The following is a 20,665-nucleotide window of genomic DNA, read 5'->3' as shown; positions in this document are numbered from 1 at the left end:
AGAGGAGGGAACAATGGACAGGGAGGCCCCAATGTCATGCCTTGTAGCTGGGCCCGTGCCAACCACGCGACTGCGCCACTGAACAAACATCATATTTTGCGATAGGGCACGATCGCAGTGATTTGCTTTTATGCCGATTGCACAATGAATGGGAAAGTGAAGCTACATCTGGCAAAGTAACAAAACATGGAGGAGGAGAATGATAATACGGGTCGAGAATAAGCACGTTACGATAGATCACACACAAAAGACAAAGATTTCCTTCCCCCCCGTGTAGCCTTTAACATACTGCGGGGCAAGTGCTGTTAAGCGAGGGCGTGAGTGACCAGAACCACACCGGGCCGCCTTTGTCTCCCCAGTGCTTGTTGGTTTACACTCCTCACCAGGCACTCATTTAACGCTGAGTCGACGTAGGGGAGGCCCAACACCTGTTAAATAATTACCCAATCTTATTGGTCGTGAGCGGAATTGGATTCCTCGGGTCACTGGGTTCGTAGTGCAGTGCGCTAATCACACCGCACCCCTGCCACACGCACGCGCACGTGCACACTCGCGAACACTCACAACCAATACCCCGCCACTCGGTGACGGTGACGTCACCATCGCGCCCGTGCCAGGCCAGGTGCACTTTGAGGCCACGTGAAGTGTCGACGGCTCACTCGCTAACACTCACACACACTCACTCACGCGTTCTCTCTTATCCATGCTCCACCCAGGCGCCAAGGGAGCTTCCTTCTCAGATCCGTCGCTCAGTTCAAATGGGGGCAGCAATGGGGAGACAAAGGCGGCCGGACTTGTTCCAGCCATACCACGCGCTCGTGTGTCGTGACAAACTGCACGGTCTGAATTAGCACTTGCCTACCAGTCTATGTTCGGCTATACAGCGGATCTTTGTCTTGGGACGTGCCTATGTGTACCCGTGTGGACGCAGCGATGATGTCTGTGATGCCGTGCACGTGCGAATGTTCAGTCCTTGTATCAATCCACTGCTGGATAAAGGTGCTCCCATCCCCGTGGGCGTCGCGGGGGTTATTTGGCCATACCTGGCCAGTGCGAATTGGTGAAGGCGGGGAGCATGGGACGTGGGAGCCTAGACGTGCAGTATAACAATTGATTATACTGCACTGCACTTTGCTGTCCATGCCTGTGTCCTGGGGTTGGTTACCCTGACAGCCACTGGCCAGGCTCAGACTCCTGCTTGGCTTTTTGAGATCCGACGAGACGGTGCGACTGTTGATGCCAACACAGACTCCAAATATATCCATGAAACCCCGTTAATTGAAACTCAGAAATTCATTTGCGGAATATTCGGTGGTTCGCGACTCCACTCGTAATCCACGCTGGATTTGATGAAGCCAGCCTTTGATGAAAAAAAAACTGTTTTTAATAAACTGCGATGCCACCCACGGCCCGGCTACCGCAGATAACCCCCATTGTCTCCCACCCGTCTCCTTTACTGCACAAGACAAAAGACATCTCGCGTGGGCCGCTGGGCGCTGTCACGCGGGAGGACCCTTTTTTTTCCAGCCGAGGCAAATTGATAATCGATTGAAGGCATTAACGTGGGATGGCTGGCTCGGGCTCGGCTGCCAATCACGGTGGGGGGGGCGGTGTCAGAACTTCACTCCAAGTAAAGCCCCTGTCGGGTTAAGGGCTTTTGGGAATGGGTAATATTTAACTGTTACCTTTTAACAGGACAATGTTTTTTTTTGTTGCATCGCCCGAGAGGAAACATTAGGGTAGAGATGATATCTGTCGAGTTCCGCGTGGAGGAAATCGTTTCGGAGGTGCGGGGGTTGTGGGTGGGTGGGGGGTGGCTGTTGAGGGAGCAGCAATCATCATTAAGATCGTAATCTCACTCGTGAGCTTCACAAGTCAGATTGACATTATGTCGCCGTTGTTGATGTTGCTGAGAAGTGTTTGCAAACCCGCTGAGTTCGAACCCCGGACGCGGCTAACGTCAGCAGCAAGGGCGTGGCCAGTTAAGCGAATGTTGTGTGCGTGCGCGTACGTTGAACTTCTTTCGCACCGTACGTAGCCATCCCTGCTCATCGGAGGTGCGGGGGAAGGACATCACATGCCAGGGCCTGTGTGGTGAATAAACAAGAGCGTTCCACCAGCACCGTGGGGCTAGTTCAGTGCAGTACAGCAACTTGGTTCTCACTTATTTCACTCTCAATTTACTCTCGCCTCTCTCTGTATCTCGTCTCCTCCCTCCCTCGCTCTCACCTAGTCTCCTTTTACTCTCTCACTCTCCCTTCACTCTCCTTTTCCCCACTCTCTCTCTCTCTGTCTGACCTCTCTCTTGCCCCTCTCGTTCTCTCTTCCTCCTTCTTCTTAACATCTCCCCCGCCCGCTCTCTCTTCTCTCTCCCCGCGCCCGCTTCCCCTCCATCCCTTATTCTCAACTCTTGCTCTGTCTCTCTCTCTCTCTCCCCTCCTAACACACACGCACACACACACACACAGAGGGGGATGGCGCGTGTGCTGTGGGGTTGCATTGCAAGTCGCGGTAATGGGAAACGCTCATTGATCTGCTCTAATAAGCTCAAATGAGCTGTCACAACAACAACAACGACGACAACCGCATCAACAACAACAACAACCACATCATGCACAACAACAACGACTCCGTTCCCATTACTGCGGGCATGTCCGCCCGCGTCTCCACCTCCAACCTCCACCTCTCCATCAGCGAGCTCCGATTATGTGCGGGCATTAGCCAGGGGGACGGTGCCGCCGGTGGTGCAGTGGTCAGCAAAATGCAGAGTTCGCCGGTTCGATCTCCCGGCCCGCCAGTTGATATGATGGTGCAAGTTAATTCAACCCCACCCCCCCACCGCCGCCGCACAGCTTCTGTGCAGCCAGCGAGCGATATGAATGAGTAACACCAGGATGAGTCGATGGGCAGGTCGCGTGCGGTGGGGTACAATCTCTTCCAACCCGTCTGGCCAGCGTGCAGGAGGAGGAGGCCACAAATGCCGTTCACGCTCTCAAGGTGAAGGTTCCCGTGGAGGCACCTTCCGTCAGCAGCGGCGTGAGCAGGACATTGCAGGGCTGGGGGTGGCACGTGCTCCCCCAATGATCCGATCGAATCCCTCATTTTGATCGGATCATTGGGGTTTATCAGTAATAAATCGGCATTTTGCGACCCCCACTGCCACTGTGTAGCATATTATTACGTGCCAGGGACTCTTTGAGATGATAGGACAATAGTCTGAGTCAATCATTGGCAATAAGTCACGGCAAAGCGGTTATATCCAGTCCACGACTTCCCTGAAGGCATTCACCTTCAGTGAGCGCGATGGCGATCACACAACGCGGTTCGAATTCGACCCTTGATCGATGGCTGCGCCATCGCCGCACACGCGTCCAATAAAAAGCAAGAGACAAGTCCTTACTTACTAACAACTCCTTACTTACTAACAACTCCTTACTCACTAACAACTCCTTACTTACTAACAACTCCTCTATCATTTCTCATTGCTGGAGGGGTTGCCCCCCCTACCTGAAAATCATGGCTCCGCCATTGGGGCTCCACCTTCACCTTTGCAGCGAAAATGTTACGATAATTGACGACCCTTTGCTCATTCGCTTCTGGACGAGGGCCTCCACGAGCCGTGTTGGTCGTGGGAGTTGTTTGAAGACACTTCATCGTCATCATTGTTATCAGCAGCAGCGCCAAACAGACGATATAAATCACAGCGCCTTCGCCGCTTCTGGTTGGAGAGGTTCGCGGTTCGATTCTAAAAAAGAGCAATAATTTAATAACTTTCACTTCTCAAGCGCGTATCGCCCAGAGGTCGCAAGGGCGCTGCGCAGAGCCAAACGCGAGTAAGTAACTCAACGCGATTCTAACACCTGATATAATCACGCGGGCTCACGGTTTGACACATCGTGACACTGACGCGCCGCCTGCTTCACAGGAGACGTTAAAGATCTCGTGACGTTGTTCGCAAAAGTGTGAGCCCCGCCCCCTACCCACCACCCACCACTGCGGTCCAAATTTGCCCCACATCCGCAAAAGTAGCCCCGCCATGGTCCTGTACGCAGCGATCCTCGCCCGCAACTGCGCGGACGCAATGGGCACGACCCTCCTGAGAGCGAGTCGTGAGACTCAGCGAGGCTCCCATGGGTAAGCAAGTGGAAGTACGGGGTGCTTCAAAAACATGTGAACACTTGCGAGAATTTTCAACGACGCCACGAGAAATGTGCCGCCTCCGGGCTCTGGAGACCACCTGGATAAGATTCCAGGCCACGTGTTGACAACGACGGCGAACGAGTGGAGACTCTTTGACTTTTTACAGCTATTAACATGACATTTGTTATAATGGTACCGTGTATTATCCGTTATTTTCCCATTAAAAACGATAGCACCATATACGTGTTTTAAAAATGTTGAAGCACACTGGATAATCCACATTTTTTGTTTCTCTCAAAACAATAAACCACAGCACCCAGCGAAGCAGCGTTCACGATGATTTTATTTGGCGTTTCGCAGGCACACGACGATGACACGCGCGTCATACGTACGTCATATGAGTACATACACCATACACATAAGTACATACATGATACATACATGTAAGTACACGAGTGCTGTACAGACACGCGCCGAGGAGCCGCGGTCACTTGTGCTTGGGGTAGCGACACGGGGAGGGGGTGGGGGGGAGGGGTGAGGGGTGAGGGAGGGGAGGGGGTGGGGGAGGAGGGGTGAGGGGTGAGGGAGGGGAGGGGTGGGGGAGGAGGGGTGAGGGGTGAGGGAGGGGAGGGGGTGGGGGAGGAGGGGTGAGGGGTGAGGGAGGGGAGGGGGTGGGGGAGGAGGGGTGAGGGGTGAGGGAGGGGAGGGGGTGGGGGAGGAGGGGTGAGGGGTGAGGGAGGGGAGGGGGTGGGGGAGGAGGGGTGAGGGGTGAGGGAGGAGGGGGGTGAGGGAGGAGGGGTGAGTGAGGAGGGGGGTGAGGGAGGAAGGGTGGGGGAGGAGGGGTGAGGGGTGAGGGAGGGGAGGGGTGAGGAAGGGGAGGGGTGGGGGAGGAGGGGTGAGGGGTGAGAGGTGAGGGGGAGTGGGGGAGTAAGGGTGAGTGAGGAGGGGTGAGAGAGGAGGGGGGTGAGGGAGGAGGGGTGAGGGGTGAGGGAGGGGAGGGGGTGGGGGAGGAGGGGTGAGGGGTGAGGGAGGGGAGGGGGTGGGGGAGGAGGGGTGAGGGGTGAGGGAGGGGAGGGGGTGGGGGAGGAGGGGTGAGGGGTGAGGGAGGGGAGGGGGTGGGGGAGGAGGGGTGAGGGGTGAGGGAGGAGGGGGGTGAGGGAGGAGGGGTGAGTGAGGAGGGGGGTGAGGGAGGAGGGGTGGGGGAGGAGGGGTGAGGGGTGAGGGAGGGGAGGGGTGAGGAAGGGGAGGGGTGGGGGAGGAGGGGTGAGGGGTGAGAGGTGAGGGGGAGTGGGGGAGTAAGGGTGAGTGAGGAGGGGTGAGAGAGGAGGGGGGTGAGGGAGGAGGGGTGAGGGAGGAGGGGTGAGGGGGGAGGGGTGAGGGAGGGGAGGGGTGAGGGAGGGGAGGGGTGAGGGAGGAGAGGGGTGAGGGAGGAGGGGTGAGGGAGGAGGGGTGAGGGGGGGAGGGGTGAGGGAGGGGAGGGGTGAGGGAGGGGAGGGGTGAGGGAGGAGAGGGGTGAGGGAGGAGGGGTGAGGGAGGAGGGGTGAGGGGGGGAGGGGTGAGGAGGGGTGAGGGAGGGGAGGGGTGAGGGAGGAGAGGGGTGAGGGAGGAGGGGTGAGGGAGGAGGGGTGAGGGGGGGAGGGGTGAGGGAGAGGAGGGGTGAGGGGGGGAGGGGTGAGAGGTGAGGGGGAGTGGGGGAGTAAGGGTGAGTGAGGAGGGGTGAGAGAGGAGGGGGGTGAGTGAGGAGGGGTGAGAGAGGAGGGGGGTGAGGGAGGAGGGGTGAGGGAGGAGGGGTGAGGGGGGGAGGGGTGAGGGAGGGGAGGGGTGAGGGAGGGGAGGGGTGAGGGAGGAGAGGGGTGAGGGGGGGAGGGGTGAGGGAGGGGAGGGGTGAGGGGGGGAGGGGTGAGGGAGGGGAGGGGTGAGGGAGGAGGGGTGAGGGAGGGGAGGGGTGAGGGAGGGGAGGGGTGAGGGAGGGGAGGGGTGAGGGAGGGGAGGGGTGAGTGAGGAGGGGTGAGAGAGGAGGGGGGTGAGGGAGGAGGGGTGAGGGAGGAGGGGTGAGGGGGGAGGGGTGAGGGAGGGGAGGGGTGAGGGAGGAGAGGTGAGGGGGGGAGGGGTGAGGGAGGGGAGGGGTGAGGGAGGAGGGGTGGGGGAGGGGAGGGGTGAGGGAGGGGAGGGGTGAGGGAGGAGAGGTGAGGGGGGGAGGGGTGAGGGAGGGGAGGGGTGAGGAGGAGGGGTGAGGGAGGGAGGGTGAGGGAGGGGAGGGGGTGAGGGAGGGAGGGGTGTGTGGAAGGGGGGAGTGAGGTGGGGTAGTGGGAGGAGGGGGGTGAGGGGGAGGGGTGGGGGGGGAGGGGTGAGGGAGGGGAGGGGTGAGGGAGGAGGGGTGAGGGAGTGGAGGGGTGAGGGAGGAGGGGTGAGGGAGGGGAGGGGTGAGGGAGGGGAGGGGTGAGGGAGGAGGGGTGAGGGAGGAGGGGTGAGGGAGGAGGGGTGAGGGAGGGGAGGGGTGAGGGAGGAGGGGTGAGGGGGGGGAGGGGTGAGGGAGGAGGGGTGAGGGGTGAGGGAGGGGAGGGGTGAGTAAGGGGAGGGGTGAGGGAGGGGAGACGTGAGGAAGGGGAGGGGTGAGGAAGGGGAGGGGTGAGGAAGGGGAGGGGTGAGGAGGGGAGGGGTGAGGGAGGGGAGGGGTGAGGGAGGGGAGGGGTGAGGGAGGAGGGGTGAGGGAGGGGAGGGGTGAGGAAGGGGAGGGGTGAGGAGGGGAGGGGTGAGGGAGGGGAGGGAGGAGGGTGAGTGAGGAGGGGGGTGAGGAGGAGGGGTGGGGGAGGAGGGGTGAGGGGTGAGGGAGGGGAGGGGTGAGGAAGGGGAGGGGTGGGGGAGGAGGGGTGAGGGGTGAGAGGTGAGGGGGAGTGGGGGTGTAAGGGTGAGTGAGGAGGGGTGAGAGTGGAGGGGGGTGAGGGAGGAGGGGTGAGGGAGGTGGGGTGAGGGGGGGAGGGGTGAGGGAGGGGAGGGGTGAGGGGGGGAGGGGTGTGGGAGGAGGGGGTGAGGGAGGTGGGGTGTGGGAGGGGGGTGAGGGGGGGGGGTGAGGGAGGGGAGGGGTGAGGGAGGGGAGGGGTGAGGGTGGAGAGGGGTGAGGGAGGAGGGGTGAGGGAGGAGGGGTGAGGGGGGGAGGGGTGAGGAGGGGTGAGGGAGGGGAGGGGTGAGGGTGGAGAGGGGTGAGGGAGGTGGGGGTGGGAGGAGGGGTGAGGGGGGGAGGGGTGAGGGAGGGGTGGGGTGAGGGGGGGGAGGGTGTGAGAGGTGAGGGGGGGTGTGGGGGAGTAAGGGTGAGTGAGGAGGGGTGAGAGAGGAGGGGGGTGAGTGAGGAGGGGTGAGAGGGAGGGGGGTGAGGGAGGAGGGGTGAGGGGGAGGGGTGAGGGGGGGGGGGTGAGGGAGGGGAGGGGTGAGGGAGGGGAGGGGTGAGGGAGGAGGGGGGTGGGGGGGAGGGGTGAGGGAGGGGAGGGGTGAGGGGGGGTGGGGGTGTGGAGGGGAGGGGTGAGGGTGGAGGGGTGATGGGAGGGGAGGGGTGGGGAGGGGAGGGGTGAGGGAGGGGAGGGGTGAGGGAGGGGAGGGGTGAGTGAGGAGGGGTGAGTGAGGTGGGGGGTGAGGGAGGAGGGGTGAGGGAGGAGGGGTGAGGGGGGTGGGGTGAGGGAGGGGAGGGGTGAGGGAGGAGTGGTGAGGGGGGGAGGGGTGAGGGTGGGGAGGGGGTGTGGGAGGAGGGGTGAGGGAGGGGTGGGGTGAGGGAGGGGAGGGGTGAGGGAGGAGAGGTGGGGGGGGAGGGGTGAGGGAGGGTGGGGGTGAGGGTGGGTGGGGTGAGGGAGGGGTGGGTGTGAGGGAGGGGAGGGGTGAGGGAGGAGGGGTGAGGAGGTGGGGGGTGAGGGGAGGGGGTGGGTGGGGAGGGGTGAGGGAGGGGAGGGGTGAGGGAGGAGGGGTGAGGGAGTGGAGGGGTGAGGGAGGAGGGGTGGGGAGGGGAGGGGTGAGGGAGGGGAGGGGTGAGGGAGGAGGGGTGAGGGAGGAGGGGTGTGGGAGGAGGGGTGAGGGAGGGGTGGGGTGAGGGAGGAGGGGTGAGGGGGGGAGGGGTGAGGGAGGAGGGGTGAGGGGTGAGGGAGGGGAGGGGTGAGTAAGGGGAGGGGTGAGGGAGGGGAGACGTGAGGAGGGGTGGGGGTGAGGAAGGGGAGGGGTGAGGAGGGGAGGGGTGAGGAAGGGGAGGGGTGAGGGAGGGGAGGGGTGAGGGAGGGGAGGGGTGAGGGAGGAGGGGTGAGGGAGGGGAGGGGTGAGGAAGGGGAGGGGTGAGGAAGGGGAGGGGTGAGGGAGGGGAGGGGTGAGGAAGGGGAGGGGTGAGGGAGGGGAGGGGTGAGGAAGGGGAGGGGTGAGGAAGGGGAGGGGTGAGGGAGGGGAGACGTGAGGAAGGGGAGGGGTGAGGAAGGGGAGGGGTGAGGGGTGAGGAAGGGGAGGGGTGAGGAAGGGGAGGGGTGAGGGAGGGGAGGGGTGAGGAGGGGTGAGTGAGGGGAGGGGTGAGGAAGGGGAGGGGTGAGGGAGGGGAGGGGTGAGGGAGGAGGGGTGAGTGAGGAGGGGTGAGTGAGGGGAGGGGTGAGGGAGGAGGGGTGAGTGAGGGGAGGGGTGAGGAAGGGGAGGGGTGAGGGAGGGAGGAGGGGTGAGGGAGGGGAGGGGTGAGGGAGGAGGGGTGAGGTAGGGGAGGGGTGAGGGAGAGGAGGGGTGAGGGAGGAGGGGTGAGGGAGGAGGGGTGAGGTAGGGGAGGGGTGAGGGAGAGGAGGGGTGAGGGGGGAGGGGTGAGGGAGGAGGGGTGAGGTAGGGGAGGGGTGAGGTAGGGGAGGGGTGAGTCAGGGGAGGGGTGAGGGGTTGTGAGCGACTGTCCGCTCACAGAGGGACTCTGGATGATCAGGGCGCACACAGCGTGGCGGTGATTACCATGATGGTGGTGATTTATTACGATTTTGATTTATGAATGATGACTATAATGATGAAGCTGGATTGATGTCGATGATGATGATGACTACGATGATTATTGAATTGATCATAACACGATTGGTGGATGATAACTATAATAATCATGACGATGATCTTGGTGATGGATGATTGAGACGATGATCATGATGATCATAATTGATTAATAATGTTGACTACGATTATTGATGATGAGCGAGAGGATGATTGTGGATGTAGACAATCAATGGAATAGGATCATGGTGATGACGAATACAATGTTGCAATGGAAGGTTATGATGATGGTACCTACAGCGCTGATCGATGGATGATGACGATTGGATGATGATGATGAGTTATGATCAAGATCACCGATAGATGATTATGTTGATGGTGACGACATTGATTATAACGACGACGATGCCATTCCTGATTAACGAGTGGCGATCTGATGGATCCAGTGATAACGAGGATGCTCCATTTGCCGCAGTGCGTGCTTCGTTAAGGCTGAGCCGAACAATTCAAATCGTCGTTTTGAGAATCTCAGTTTGCACAGAGCAGGTGGGTTACACGCACACAGCGAGGTAACCCCAACAGGTAAGCCCCCCCCCCCTCCCCCCCCCCCATCCGATTGTCAGTGTTCGTCTCGAGACTATGATCATTACAATTTACTCACTCACACGAAGCGTTAAACATTCATCTGTGAAGGAAGCGATTGATACGTCTGGTTATAATTTACACTTATTTATACTCGTGTGTAATATGTATATATGCGCGCGTGTGTGTGTACGCGTCCCTGCAGGCCACTCAATGAAGAGCATCACACCCATTGATGCTCCACAGCTAGAGGCCTTCTCGACAAAAATTCAGCTCTCGCGACCCACACCGCGTCGACCAAGTAAACATATATTTTTATTCAACTTCTATACACGCTGCACGCGCCTGATGATGGGTACGCACGTGCCACGTACGCACGCGCGATTGCGTCACGTTACAGTGTGACGCACACGTGCAGACACGTTGGTTTTGTTGGACCAGGAGAGATCTCAAGAGAGCAGGATAGGAGTCTCGTTTGCAAGCGCGAGCGAGGCTCTTCGTCTGCTGCCAGCAGCGGCCGATGCTCGATACGCACGGTCCAGATTGAGTCAAGTGCGGATTCATTTTAGAATTGGGCGAATTTGGACCCTGACACCGGGCATCTCAATGGCCTAACTCCTGCGAATGACGTCAAGGGATAAGTAGTAGATGGGGCGTAGTATCGTTGTGCGTTGTGATACAACGCAATATTAACCAGGGCGGCCAACCCGATTCAAACCGTGAAACCTCTGCAGCGAGCGGCGAACGGCGCCACCGCCACGAGACCACGTCACCCCCCCCCCCCGGTCTGTCTCGCACGATCTCCGACTTGTTGGAGTTGTATACCAATCATCAGGTGCGTGCGGCGTGTAATGGCGCACATTGTGGATTTTCCCCTCCACACTGAGAAACGTGCCTTTCAGAGTATTCGGCTGCTGTAAATGTCCACACGATGATGAGCCACTTCGTTGAGCTATCATTTGTGATAGCCAAGTCGCTTCTGAGAAAGGAGCTATATTGCTCAGTGGGCCTTACCTAGTAACGTATTTGAATAGATGTAATCGTTTGTCTTTGGAACGCTAATACGGCATACTGTGTGTATATATTTATATTAAGATGACGCGTTAACGTGTGGGCCGTGGCCGGTCGCGAGGAGTGGAGTTGCGATACACAAAAAGAGCGGAGCCGAGGTGCAGAGCGCCACGGCACGAAGCCGACGTCGGCACATTGCGCCCGACGGAGATTTCCCTCGCGTTTCTCACCACGCGTGAGATTCGTGAGATGTGGAGGTGGTGGTGGTGGAGCCGTCGTGAGTGTGAGAGGTTGTCAATCCACTGCTGGATGAGGTGTGCGCTCACGATGCGTCGCCACGGTGAGGTTTGTGTGCTCGCAGGTGCAGCGATGAAGCGATTCGTCAGCGTGCAGATCGGAGGCATTTCTGATCAGTAGCAGCGTCGTTCTCGTGTTGGTATGTAAGTAAATAAATAATAAATATCCTCCGGCCCGCCGAGACTTCGCAAGTTGATACACGGATGGCGAGCACACGATAATTACTACCACAAACCACCACGACTGGAATTAGCTACGGTAATACTTTAGGGTATAGAGCAAGTGCAGTGTGTGTCCCGGGGTAGTGGTTTCAAACATCATCGGCATCATCATCACCTTCATCACCTTCATCACCACCATCACACGATCCCACTCTAATCCTCTCGGGACCTCCACACATCAGCCATCACTCTCTCGACCCTTCCACGAGGTCCCCACTGGCGAATGACCCTGGTGATGTCACAAGTAATTGACGCGATGACCAAATCATCTCTCGTAGTGAGAACTCATCACCTCTCCCTGGCGATGCAGCAGGCGATGACCCAGGCGATGGCTGAAGTGAAACCCCAGACGACGATGTCTCTAGAGAGACATCAGCTGCCCTAGGCGATGTCCCCAGTGATGTCACAGGTAAGTAGCCAGGTGACATCGCGAGCGATGACCAGGCGATCTCTCGCGTGAGCCATCGCCCGTCCCATCGCACGGTGTCTCACGCGATGACTCAGGCGGCGGCTTAGGCGATGCCCCGAGCGATCTTTCATGCAAGGCGTCACCCGACCCCCAGGTGACCCAGGTGACGTCACACAAGAGCGACGCACCACGTGGTCTACAAAAGCGAGACCACGTCGCCCGACCCCCACCCCCCCACAGGTGACACTCCCCAAGCGAGCGATGGCGTGGCCGTCCCTCACGCGAGCACGTGCACGTATGGCGGCGACGACTTGGCGAGCGCCAACAGCTGCTCCTCGATGGCTCCGATCTTGAGCCGCTGCTGCGGCTCGCGGCGCCAGCAGCCCAGCATGAGCTCGTAGACGAGCGTGGGGCAGGTGCGAGGGCGCTCCAGCACGCGGCCCTGGGTGATGCACTCCACCACCTGCGTGGAGAGGGGAGCGGGGGGCGCGGGGGGCAGTAGCCGAGGGGATTGACTGGGTACCGAGCGGTTATCTTGAACGTGCGAACGGCGCTGGGTTCGAATCACCCCCCCGCCCCATCTCCGGCTAAGATTGCATCGTCGTCGTCATCACCACGTGGCCACGCGCTATCCGTGGATGGGTGACGGATGCGCCAAAGGCGTCGCCATCCGTCGCACTCGACAACCCCTCATGCTCCTGCACACGAACTGCTCTCATCTCGTTGCTGTAACCCCCCCCCCTCGGCTGCAGCGGCGCCGGGAAGTGGCGGTGACGTCACCACGGCGCCTGTGTCAGGCGAAGTGCAATTTGAGGCCGTCACGTGAAGTGCGGAAGGCTGGCTGTTGACAGGTCACGGGACAGACCCAGGTGCGATGGGGTGCCTGACTGAGATGACTGGCAGATGCACCACTCTCTCACACTCTCTCTCTCACACTCTCTCACACTCTCTCTCTCTCACACTCTCTCACACTCTCTCTCTCACACTCTCTCTCTCTCACACTCTCTCACACTCTCTCTCTCACACTCTCTCTCACACTCTCTCTCTCACACTCTCTCACACTCTCTCTCTCACACTCTCTCTCTCACACTCTCTCTCTCACACTCTCTCACACTCTCTCCCTCACTCTCTCTCTCACACTCTCTCACACTCTCTCTCTCACACTCTCTCTCTCACACTCTCTCACACTCTCTCTCTCACACTCTCTCTCTCACACTCTCTCACACTCTCTCCCTCACTCTCTCTCTCACACTCTCTCACACTCTCTCTCTCACACTCTCTCACACTCTCTCCCTCACTCTCTCTCACACTCTCTCTCTCACACTCTCTCACACTCTCTCTCTCACACTCTCTCTCACACTCTCTCTCACACTCTCTCACACTCTCCGCCCACACGCTCACCTCGTTGTTGGAGAGCTGGTACCAGGGCTGCTTGCCGAAAGTGAAGATCTCCCAGAGCACGACCCCGAGGCTCCACACGTCGCTCTCCGTCGTGAACTTGCGGTACATGATGCTCTCGGGGGGCATCCAACGAATGGGCAGCATCGTGTGGCCCCCGACCTGTGCCCCACGTGCGCACGCGCGCGTGTCACGTGACCCCGGGGGTACAGCACGACGGCTCGCGCACACGCGCTACGCGCGCACGGTGGACGGGCGGCGGCGGTGGCTACGGCGCGAGCGGCCTGTGAACCGGCGCTGTGGGGCCGTGGCGAGGGTTGGTGGATTGCCGCACAGATCACTGTCGTGGGCGTCCAGGAGGAGCAGTCGACCATGACGCGCCAGGTCAAGGCGGTACGGCAAAAATGTGGAACTCCGCCTGTTCTGTCTGTACGGGATAGACTGTTTCCCCCTCGCACGCGTTTTTCTCCGGGTGCTCCAGTTTCCCCCCACGTGTCAATACTAATTTATTGGCTGATAACGCCATCATGCAGATATAGAGAGAGGACCGCAGAGCTTGGGCAATTGTTGGCGCGGGCTCACCACGTGGCTTCCTTCCTACTCGTCTGCAGTTCCTCCTCTCTTCCCAAGCAAGAGCGGACACCGTGCGGCGACACGTTACAAGTTGAGATCACCGTGCAGACACGGGGACGTCTACGAAGCGTCGTCATCGCCAGCATCCACCTCTACCGGCACCGCACTAACCCAAATGCCCTGCCGCAGAGAGTGAAGTCCGTCGCATGGCAGTCGAATTTGTAATTTTGAGAACTGTGAAAACCCATTTTATTTGAAGCTTTCGTGGCTGCAGGAATCCATACTATTTTGTTATTTCGGTAAAGTCACGTAGGTAGAAAAAAATAATAGATCACGACGTTTCGATCGCAACACAAGCAACCGTCTTCAGGTGAGAACGAGGGGGAAATCTGCTGATGCAGGCTGTTTTCAAGTTTTAGCGAAAGGCGGGGCAGCTTTCATGTTAAATGTCAGTTATAAACCTTTATAAACAGCCTGCCTCAGCAGATTTCCCCCTCTTTTTCACCTGATGACGATTGCTTGTGTTGCGATCGAAACGTCGTGATCTATTATTTTTTCTACCTACGTGACTTTACCGAAAGAACCAAAGAGTGAGAAAACCCATTTTTATTTTGAGTCCACCAACTCGCTGCACTTGAGAGCCCCGGTTTAACCACTCACGGGCAGCGGCTGAAGGCCGGATTGGAACCCTGGATTTTGTCCGTGCCGGCACGGCGCTCCGACTTCGGTGCTACCCGCCTGCTAAGTGAACAGATCTGGCCATCAGCGAGTCTGCACCGTGGGGACTGAAGAGCCACTTTGGCACCTGCCGCCCTACCCACCCCCCACTCCCACATCTCCATCCCACACACAAAGACAAAGATCCCCCGTGTAGCCTGTGGAGGCAAGTGTTGCGAGGGAACATCTATAAGGAGATGGTGTGGGTAACACCACCACCACTGTCTCCCCAGTGCTGATGATGATCGAGACACAGCACCGGTGTTGACTGTGAGCGGGAACTTGAACTCAGATTACCGGCACAGTGTGCTAATCACTACTCTACCACTCCCACTACCACACAAAAACGAAGATCCCTCGAATAGCCTCAACAGACTGTAGGGGCAAGTGCTGTTAGTGAGCACCTATGAAGGCCGGAACGGCACACAAGGGGATGGGTGACCAGCACCATGCCCGGCTGCCTTTGTCTCCCCAGTGGCGATGTTTACAAACCACACAGGTACTCATTTGAGGCTGAGCCAACCTAGGGGTGGCCCAAGACCGGTTCAGATATTCATCACTGCTGTTGGCCATGAGCGGGAATCTAACTCAGGTTGCCGGCGCAGTGTGCTAACAGCCACACTCTCACGACACGCATACGTACACACAGACAGGCAAACACAGCGACGCCATCAAATTCAGAAATTCGCCCCCTCTCTCTCTCTGTCCCTCCCCAGACCCCCTCCCTCCATTATTCATCTCGTTGATTAGAACGGGTGTGGGTGGATGCTGTGTGAGCTTGTGCGTCAGCGCTTTTGGAGGCGAGGGTTGGTGGGTCACGCGGAGATTTGCGAAATAACTCCCCGAGCCCGCTGCTCGGCTGTGCAGTAGATGGCTGCCAGGGGCATGGCAGTCCAGCGAGCGGGTTCGTGAACCCATCTGTGTGGATCTGTGAGTGTCACCCCCTCCGTATAAGGCGGGGTTGGTCTTCTCCGGGCTCTCTCTCCGGTTTCCTCCCACGTGCATGTGAATTCTCACCACTATTGGAAATCATGGCAAAATATCCCAAAATGGGCAGCGCCCTCTTTGAAATGGAGTCTTGGGATTCGGTGAGGCTTATTATTATTATTACCAGGCCACTGTGCCTATTACGAGTCTTTTTTTGTTATTGTTGGTGGTGTTGCTGGCGTTGTTGGTGTTGTTGATGTCGTTGTTGCTGTTGCTATTTTTTGTTGTTGGTGGTGATGTTCTCCCTCTTATTGATTTACTTTTGTATTTTTCTCTCGCTCGTCGAAGAAGCATTAGCGTCAAGTGAGGGGTCGCGACCCCGTGACCCCGACTGCCAAAGGATGACCTCCTCTTGACAAATCAAATCGCAATGAAAGTGACAACCCGCTCGCGCAAGACTGCACGGGCGCCCGGTGAGATAAGCACTCAAAAGCGAGTGGTGGAAATTCTACATTCCCATGGCAGGGGACAAGCCTCAACATTGCACCACGAGAGTTAAATGCGTCCAATGTGATGGTACTTCTTGTAGAGATTACGATGACAATGATGGCGTTGAAGATTACAATAGCGATGACATTGATCATCATGACAATGATGACGATGATGACTAATAATTTGACAATATTGACCATGACAACAACAACAACGATGATGATGAGCCTGATGACAATGACGATGATGATGACAAGGATGACAATGACGATGATGACGACGATCCTGATGATGACAATCCTGATGACGATGATTATCACGACGATGACGATGCTGATGATGAACCTGACGACGATGACAATGATGGCAACGATGGGCGGGGGTCGTACTCGGTAGTAGTCGGTGCTGTAGACGTCGCGGGACATGCCGAAGTCTCCGATCTTGACGAGCAGGCACTCGCCGACGAGGCAGTTGCGCGTGGCGAGGTCGCGGTGCACGAAGTGCTGCGACGCCAGGTAGGCCACGCCGGCCGCCACCTGGCGACCCAGGTGCAGCATCTGGCCCGGGGAGAGGCGCTCGCCCGCCCGCTCCGACAGGAACGCGGCGTCCGGCCCGTGAGCCCTGCGTCATCACGGTCATCGTCGCGGTCATCGTCACGGTCATCATCACGATCATCATCACGATAAATGCTCAGGGCCAAGAGCAAGGAGCGGTAGCGTGGAGTGCAGTGTGCAGGGTGCAGTGTGCAGGGTGCAGGGTGCGGGGTGCAGGGTGAGTGTGCAGGGTGCAGGGTGAGTGTGCAGGGTGAGGGTGCTGAGTGCAGGGTGCAGGGTGCAAGGTGGAGGGTGCGGGGTGCAAGGTGCAGTGTGCAGGGTGCAGTGTGCAGGGTGCAGGGTACAGGGTGCAGGGTGCTGAGTGCAAGGTTCAGCCACGCAGGGCGTCGTTGAATACAGGGTGTTGAGTGAGGGTATTGAGTGAGTGTGTTCTTCAATACAGGGTGTTGAGTGAGGGTGGTGTTGAGCGCAGGGTGTCGTCGAGTGCCGTGCGGCGCGGCAGCGCATGGCGCGGCTCGCCTGAGGAACTTGTTGAGGTCTCCGTGGCGCATGTACTCGAACACCATGCCGAGCGGCTCCCCGTCCACGCACACGCCGTGAAAGCGCACGATGTGCTCGTGCCGCAGGTTCGTCAGCAGCTCTGCCTCGCGCTGGAAGTCCTTCCTCGCCGCGTCGCTGCCGTCCTTCAGGGTCTGCTCGCACACACACGCACCCTCGTCATCCTCCTCGTCGGCGTCGTCCTCTTCGCCATCCTTTTCGTCTTCGTTATAATCATCATTGTCGTCATCAATTTCGTCATCGTTATCATCGTCAACATTGTCATCGTCGCCATAATGTTCGTGATCGTCATCATCATTGTCGTCATCGTTATCGTCATCATCATCATCAATGTCATCAGTCAGGATCAATCCACTGCTGGATAAAGGATTTTTAAATCAACGACCTTCTCTAGCGATGCAACAAAGGGAAAGATCCCTCCGTGTTTGCCTTCAACAGACTCTTGTGGCAAGTGCTGTTAGCGAGCACTTATCACGTGTTAAGAGGGCTGTCCAGTTGCTCTGGTCAAGGCGACTCGCACGGGAGACTGGTGGACTGGTAGACACGGACGACTGGTGGACTGGTAGACACGGACGAGCAGGAGCAGGGTGACCACGGTGGCCATGCGAGCCAGGGTGAGGTGAGTCGCTAATGGCCATCGGGGCACAGGGACAGCGCCGTCGCGCGCGTGACCCCGCGCTCGAGCGCCGGCGCGTGACGTCTCTATTTTGGAGTCGCTTCTGCTTCGGGTCGTCACGACGCGCGGCACAAATCGAAGGAGAAATAATGGAAGTACAAAGTAACGAGGGGGAGTGTAACAAGAAAATGCAACTTTTTTTGAAAAAGTAAATATATTTATATTTTTGAGGAGAAGCATTTTTAGGGTTTTTTTTTTAATAAAACGTCGGGTCGGAGCGGCGAGCTCAAGTCGCAACGAGCCGAGTTCAAGGTCTGCAATTCATTACGGCGGCGGCAGTGGCGGCGTCGTCGCGAGAAATCTCTCGGCTCGTCTCGGCAGACCGTGGCCGGTGGGTGGGGGGGAGCGCGCGGGCAACGGCACAACAACAACCCGACGCGGCTCAACGTGGGACCGGAGCCGTCCCCAGCTGCCTTCAGAACAATAATAACGTGATTTATTTATCCTGCAAAGCCTCACCGAGCCTCAAGTCTCGAGTATCTCTCTCGGGCCTACATTGCCACATTTGTCCGATTCCACTTCGCATCGTTGCCGCCGTTGCTCTGGGAGCGTGCCGCTGTCTCCCGGCCAGCCGCAAAGTGTAATTGCCTCGTTCCACAATTTTTCTTCGAATAAAAAGATCGGTCACAAAAACAAAAACTTGGGGCACGGCCCGAAACAGTTCGGACGCAGAACGTGGTGGAAAGTTTCCGCCACTTCCTCGCGGCGCCAGGGGCAGAGGGCAGGGCCTTCGGGAAGGATCCGAGGGAAAACATAACACCTGCGCCGCCGTTCTGCCGTCAGAGAGAGGCCGAACGGTGGCCTATTGCGGGTCGTTACGGAAACGAAACCGTGGAGCTCGCCCGCCCGCTCGCTCCTCGCTGTGCCAGAGGGAGCGCAGAGTCTGCAGGCCACTGTCGGATCGTGGATGGGGCACGGCAGACGGTGGCGATGGTGATGATGATGATGGCGTTAACGGCGCTCGCACGGTTTGTTGGGGTGATTTCGGCCACCGGCTCAACAGGGTTGAGAATAATGTGGCCATCCCAACGGGCAGCAGTGAAACAAAGACGGAGCGCGGCGGAGACACGAGGGCGGCCGGGCGTGATGCTGGCAATCGTGCGCCGTGTCGGCCTTCAGAGGCGCTCGCAAACAGCACTTATCCCTGAACAGTCTGTTAAAGGCTATACGGGGGGATCTGCGGCTTGTGTTGCCAAATCTATTTGTTTGCTGGCAGCCCGTGAGCCTTTGTCCTGTTGCGATGGGATTTCACTCCAACGGTAGGCGTAACGCTTTGGCACGGTGTTCGTGTTGGCGCGGTGTTCGTGTTGGCGCGGTGTTCGTGCCTTGACGGCCACCAGGATGCTCTGCTTCTCAGCGCTCAGGTTGAAGCACTCGGCCAGGAAGACTTTCCCGAAGGCTCCTTCCCCCAGCTCGCTCTTCAGCACGATGTCCCTCCGCGTGATTTGCTGCACGACTGCGGTGGGGGGACACGGAGGGGGGGGGCAGGAGAGGAGGGGGTACAGGGGTGGGGGTGGGCACGGGGTGGGGGGTCGTGGCACGTGTCGGATGGAGGCAGCGAGGATGTCAACAATACGCTCGGTGACGCTGCTGCGTTGGCAGTGATGCCACGCAAGCTAAGAAAAACACAACAGAGCTCAACGCGTTCCGTGTCTAGAACACTTTGTGTGGCCTTAAAAAAGGAACGTCTATAATAGGCGACGTTTCGGGCAATGGGCCTTCTTCATGGCACACGTGCTCGTGCACGGCTCGATTCACGCGTGCGCGAACGGTTACTGCCGTCCGAATTTTCGTCGCAAAATCGAAACCAACCTCTCCGATTCGCAGACACCGAAATCAAAAGTAGGGAAAGCCATCCCAGCGGAGCAAGACCCTCCTGACAACAAACCTCGAGACTCAGGCGAGGCCTTCCCGGGTAGATCCGTGACATTCGAACCGCGCGATGTTTCCGTGTTTGCGAGCTTGGCAACGTGGCCCACCCACCCGCCTGGTCCCACCGAGGATTCGCCACGCTTGCAATTACGAAATTGGCTCACATGCGTGCGTGCGTGCGTGCGCGTTTGTGCACGTGTTCGTGTAAGCATGGAAAGAGCGGTCGTGTCGTGGTTTGCGCGCTGCACTATGAACCCGAATATCTGAACCGGTCCGGGATCTCCCCTTAGGTCGACTCAGCCTTAAACGAGTACCTCGTGCGTTGTAAACAACACCACTGGGGAGACAAAGGCGGCCGGCCGGGCGTGGCGTTGGACAACACCGTCCGCCTCGTGCGCCGTGCTGGCCTGTGTTGGGGCTCGCTTATAGCACTTGCCCCCACAGCCTGCATAGGCTATATCGGGGGGGGGGGGTCTTTGTCTTTGTACCGCACACGCGTGCGTGCGAAAACATCGGCGCTGGCGCGACGAGGGTGGTCGGGCACGATTCTGGCCTCGCCACTTCGCTCCCGTGCCGGTGCCAGCCTCAATAGGCGCTCGCAAATTAAGGGCGCTGGCAGGACATTGAAAACCTGTGGCTTTGTTTGTTCGTTTTTTTTTTAGCGCCGGCCGCTGTTAGTCATAGTTTTGGTCGTTGTTTGTTGCTGTTTTTGTCGAGAAGTCACCTCGTACAATCGCTCGCCACTCACGCCATGAATATTTCATCTTTCGTCTCTCGCGTCTTGCCGCAGAGTACATCAGCAACTCAGAGTGCGGAGAGCGCGTCGGGTGGCTGGTTGGTGGGGAGGGTAGGGGGGGGGGGTGACGGCCGCGTGGAGTATTTTTATCAGCGTTGTTTATGTTGGCGTAGCAAAGTAATGAAATGGTCCTGGCTCTCGTTAATAAAAGTTGATAATTGCATCTCCCAGAGGCTCCGTGCTCTCCCTGGCTATGCAGCAGAGTCTGGTGGGGGGGAGTGGGGGGGGGGGTCTCTGCCCCCACCCCTGCACCTAGCGACGATGATTCCATGGGGAAGCTGGGCAAGCAATGGGGGGGACATTCCCCCCAGTTTCCTTCTATGTGCTTGACCCTCTGACCCCCCCCCCCCCCTTCCCGGTATTAAATTTGCTCAGCCAACCAACCACTGCCCCTCCGATTGGCACGGTTGGCTATGTACGGTGCGAAAGAAGTCCAGCGTGCCGTACGGACACTGCGATAAG

The 20,665-nt window shown here is 58.5% G+C and overlaps 1 protein-coding gene across 1 annotated transcript in view; it reads right to left on the bottom strand.

Moving 5' to 3' along the window:
* Window positions 1-9,748: 9,748 nt before the first annotated feature.
* The window catches only part of LOC144931044 (BDNF/NT-3 growth factors receptor-like), a 42,302-nt gene continuing 31,385 nt past the window's right edge, over window positions 9,749-20,665 (bottom strand). Inside the window, exons 14-18 of the mRNA XM_078854938.1 lie at window positions 18,861-18,991; window positions 16,821-16,993; window positions 16,137-16,368; window positions 13,042-13,200; window positions 9,749-12,103 (exon numbers count right to left, since the gene is read on the bottom strand). Of these exons, the coding sequence (XP_078711064.1) occupies window positions 11,918-12,103; window positions 13,042-13,200; window positions 16,137-16,368; window positions 16,821-16,993; window positions 18,861-18,991 (881 nt within the window). The 3' untranslated portion in view covers window positions 9,749-11,917. The remainder of the gene's footprint in view (window positions 12,104-13,041; window positions 13,201-16,136; window positions 16,369-16,820; window positions 16,994-18,860; window positions 18,992-20,665) is intronic.

The sequence above is a fragment of the Lampetra fluviatilis genome, chromosome 3, assembly GCF_964198595.1.
Source record: "Lampetra fluviatilis chromosome 3, kcLamFluv1.1, whole genome shotgun sequence".
In the NCBI taxonomy this organism is placed as follows: domain Eukaryota; kingdom Metazoa; phylum Chordata; class Hyperoartia; order Petromyzontiformes; family Petromyzontidae; genus Lampetra; species Lampetra fluviatilis.
The sequence above is the reverse complement of the archived record's forward strand: the minus strand, read 5'-3'. Positions and strand labels throughout refer to the sequence as shown.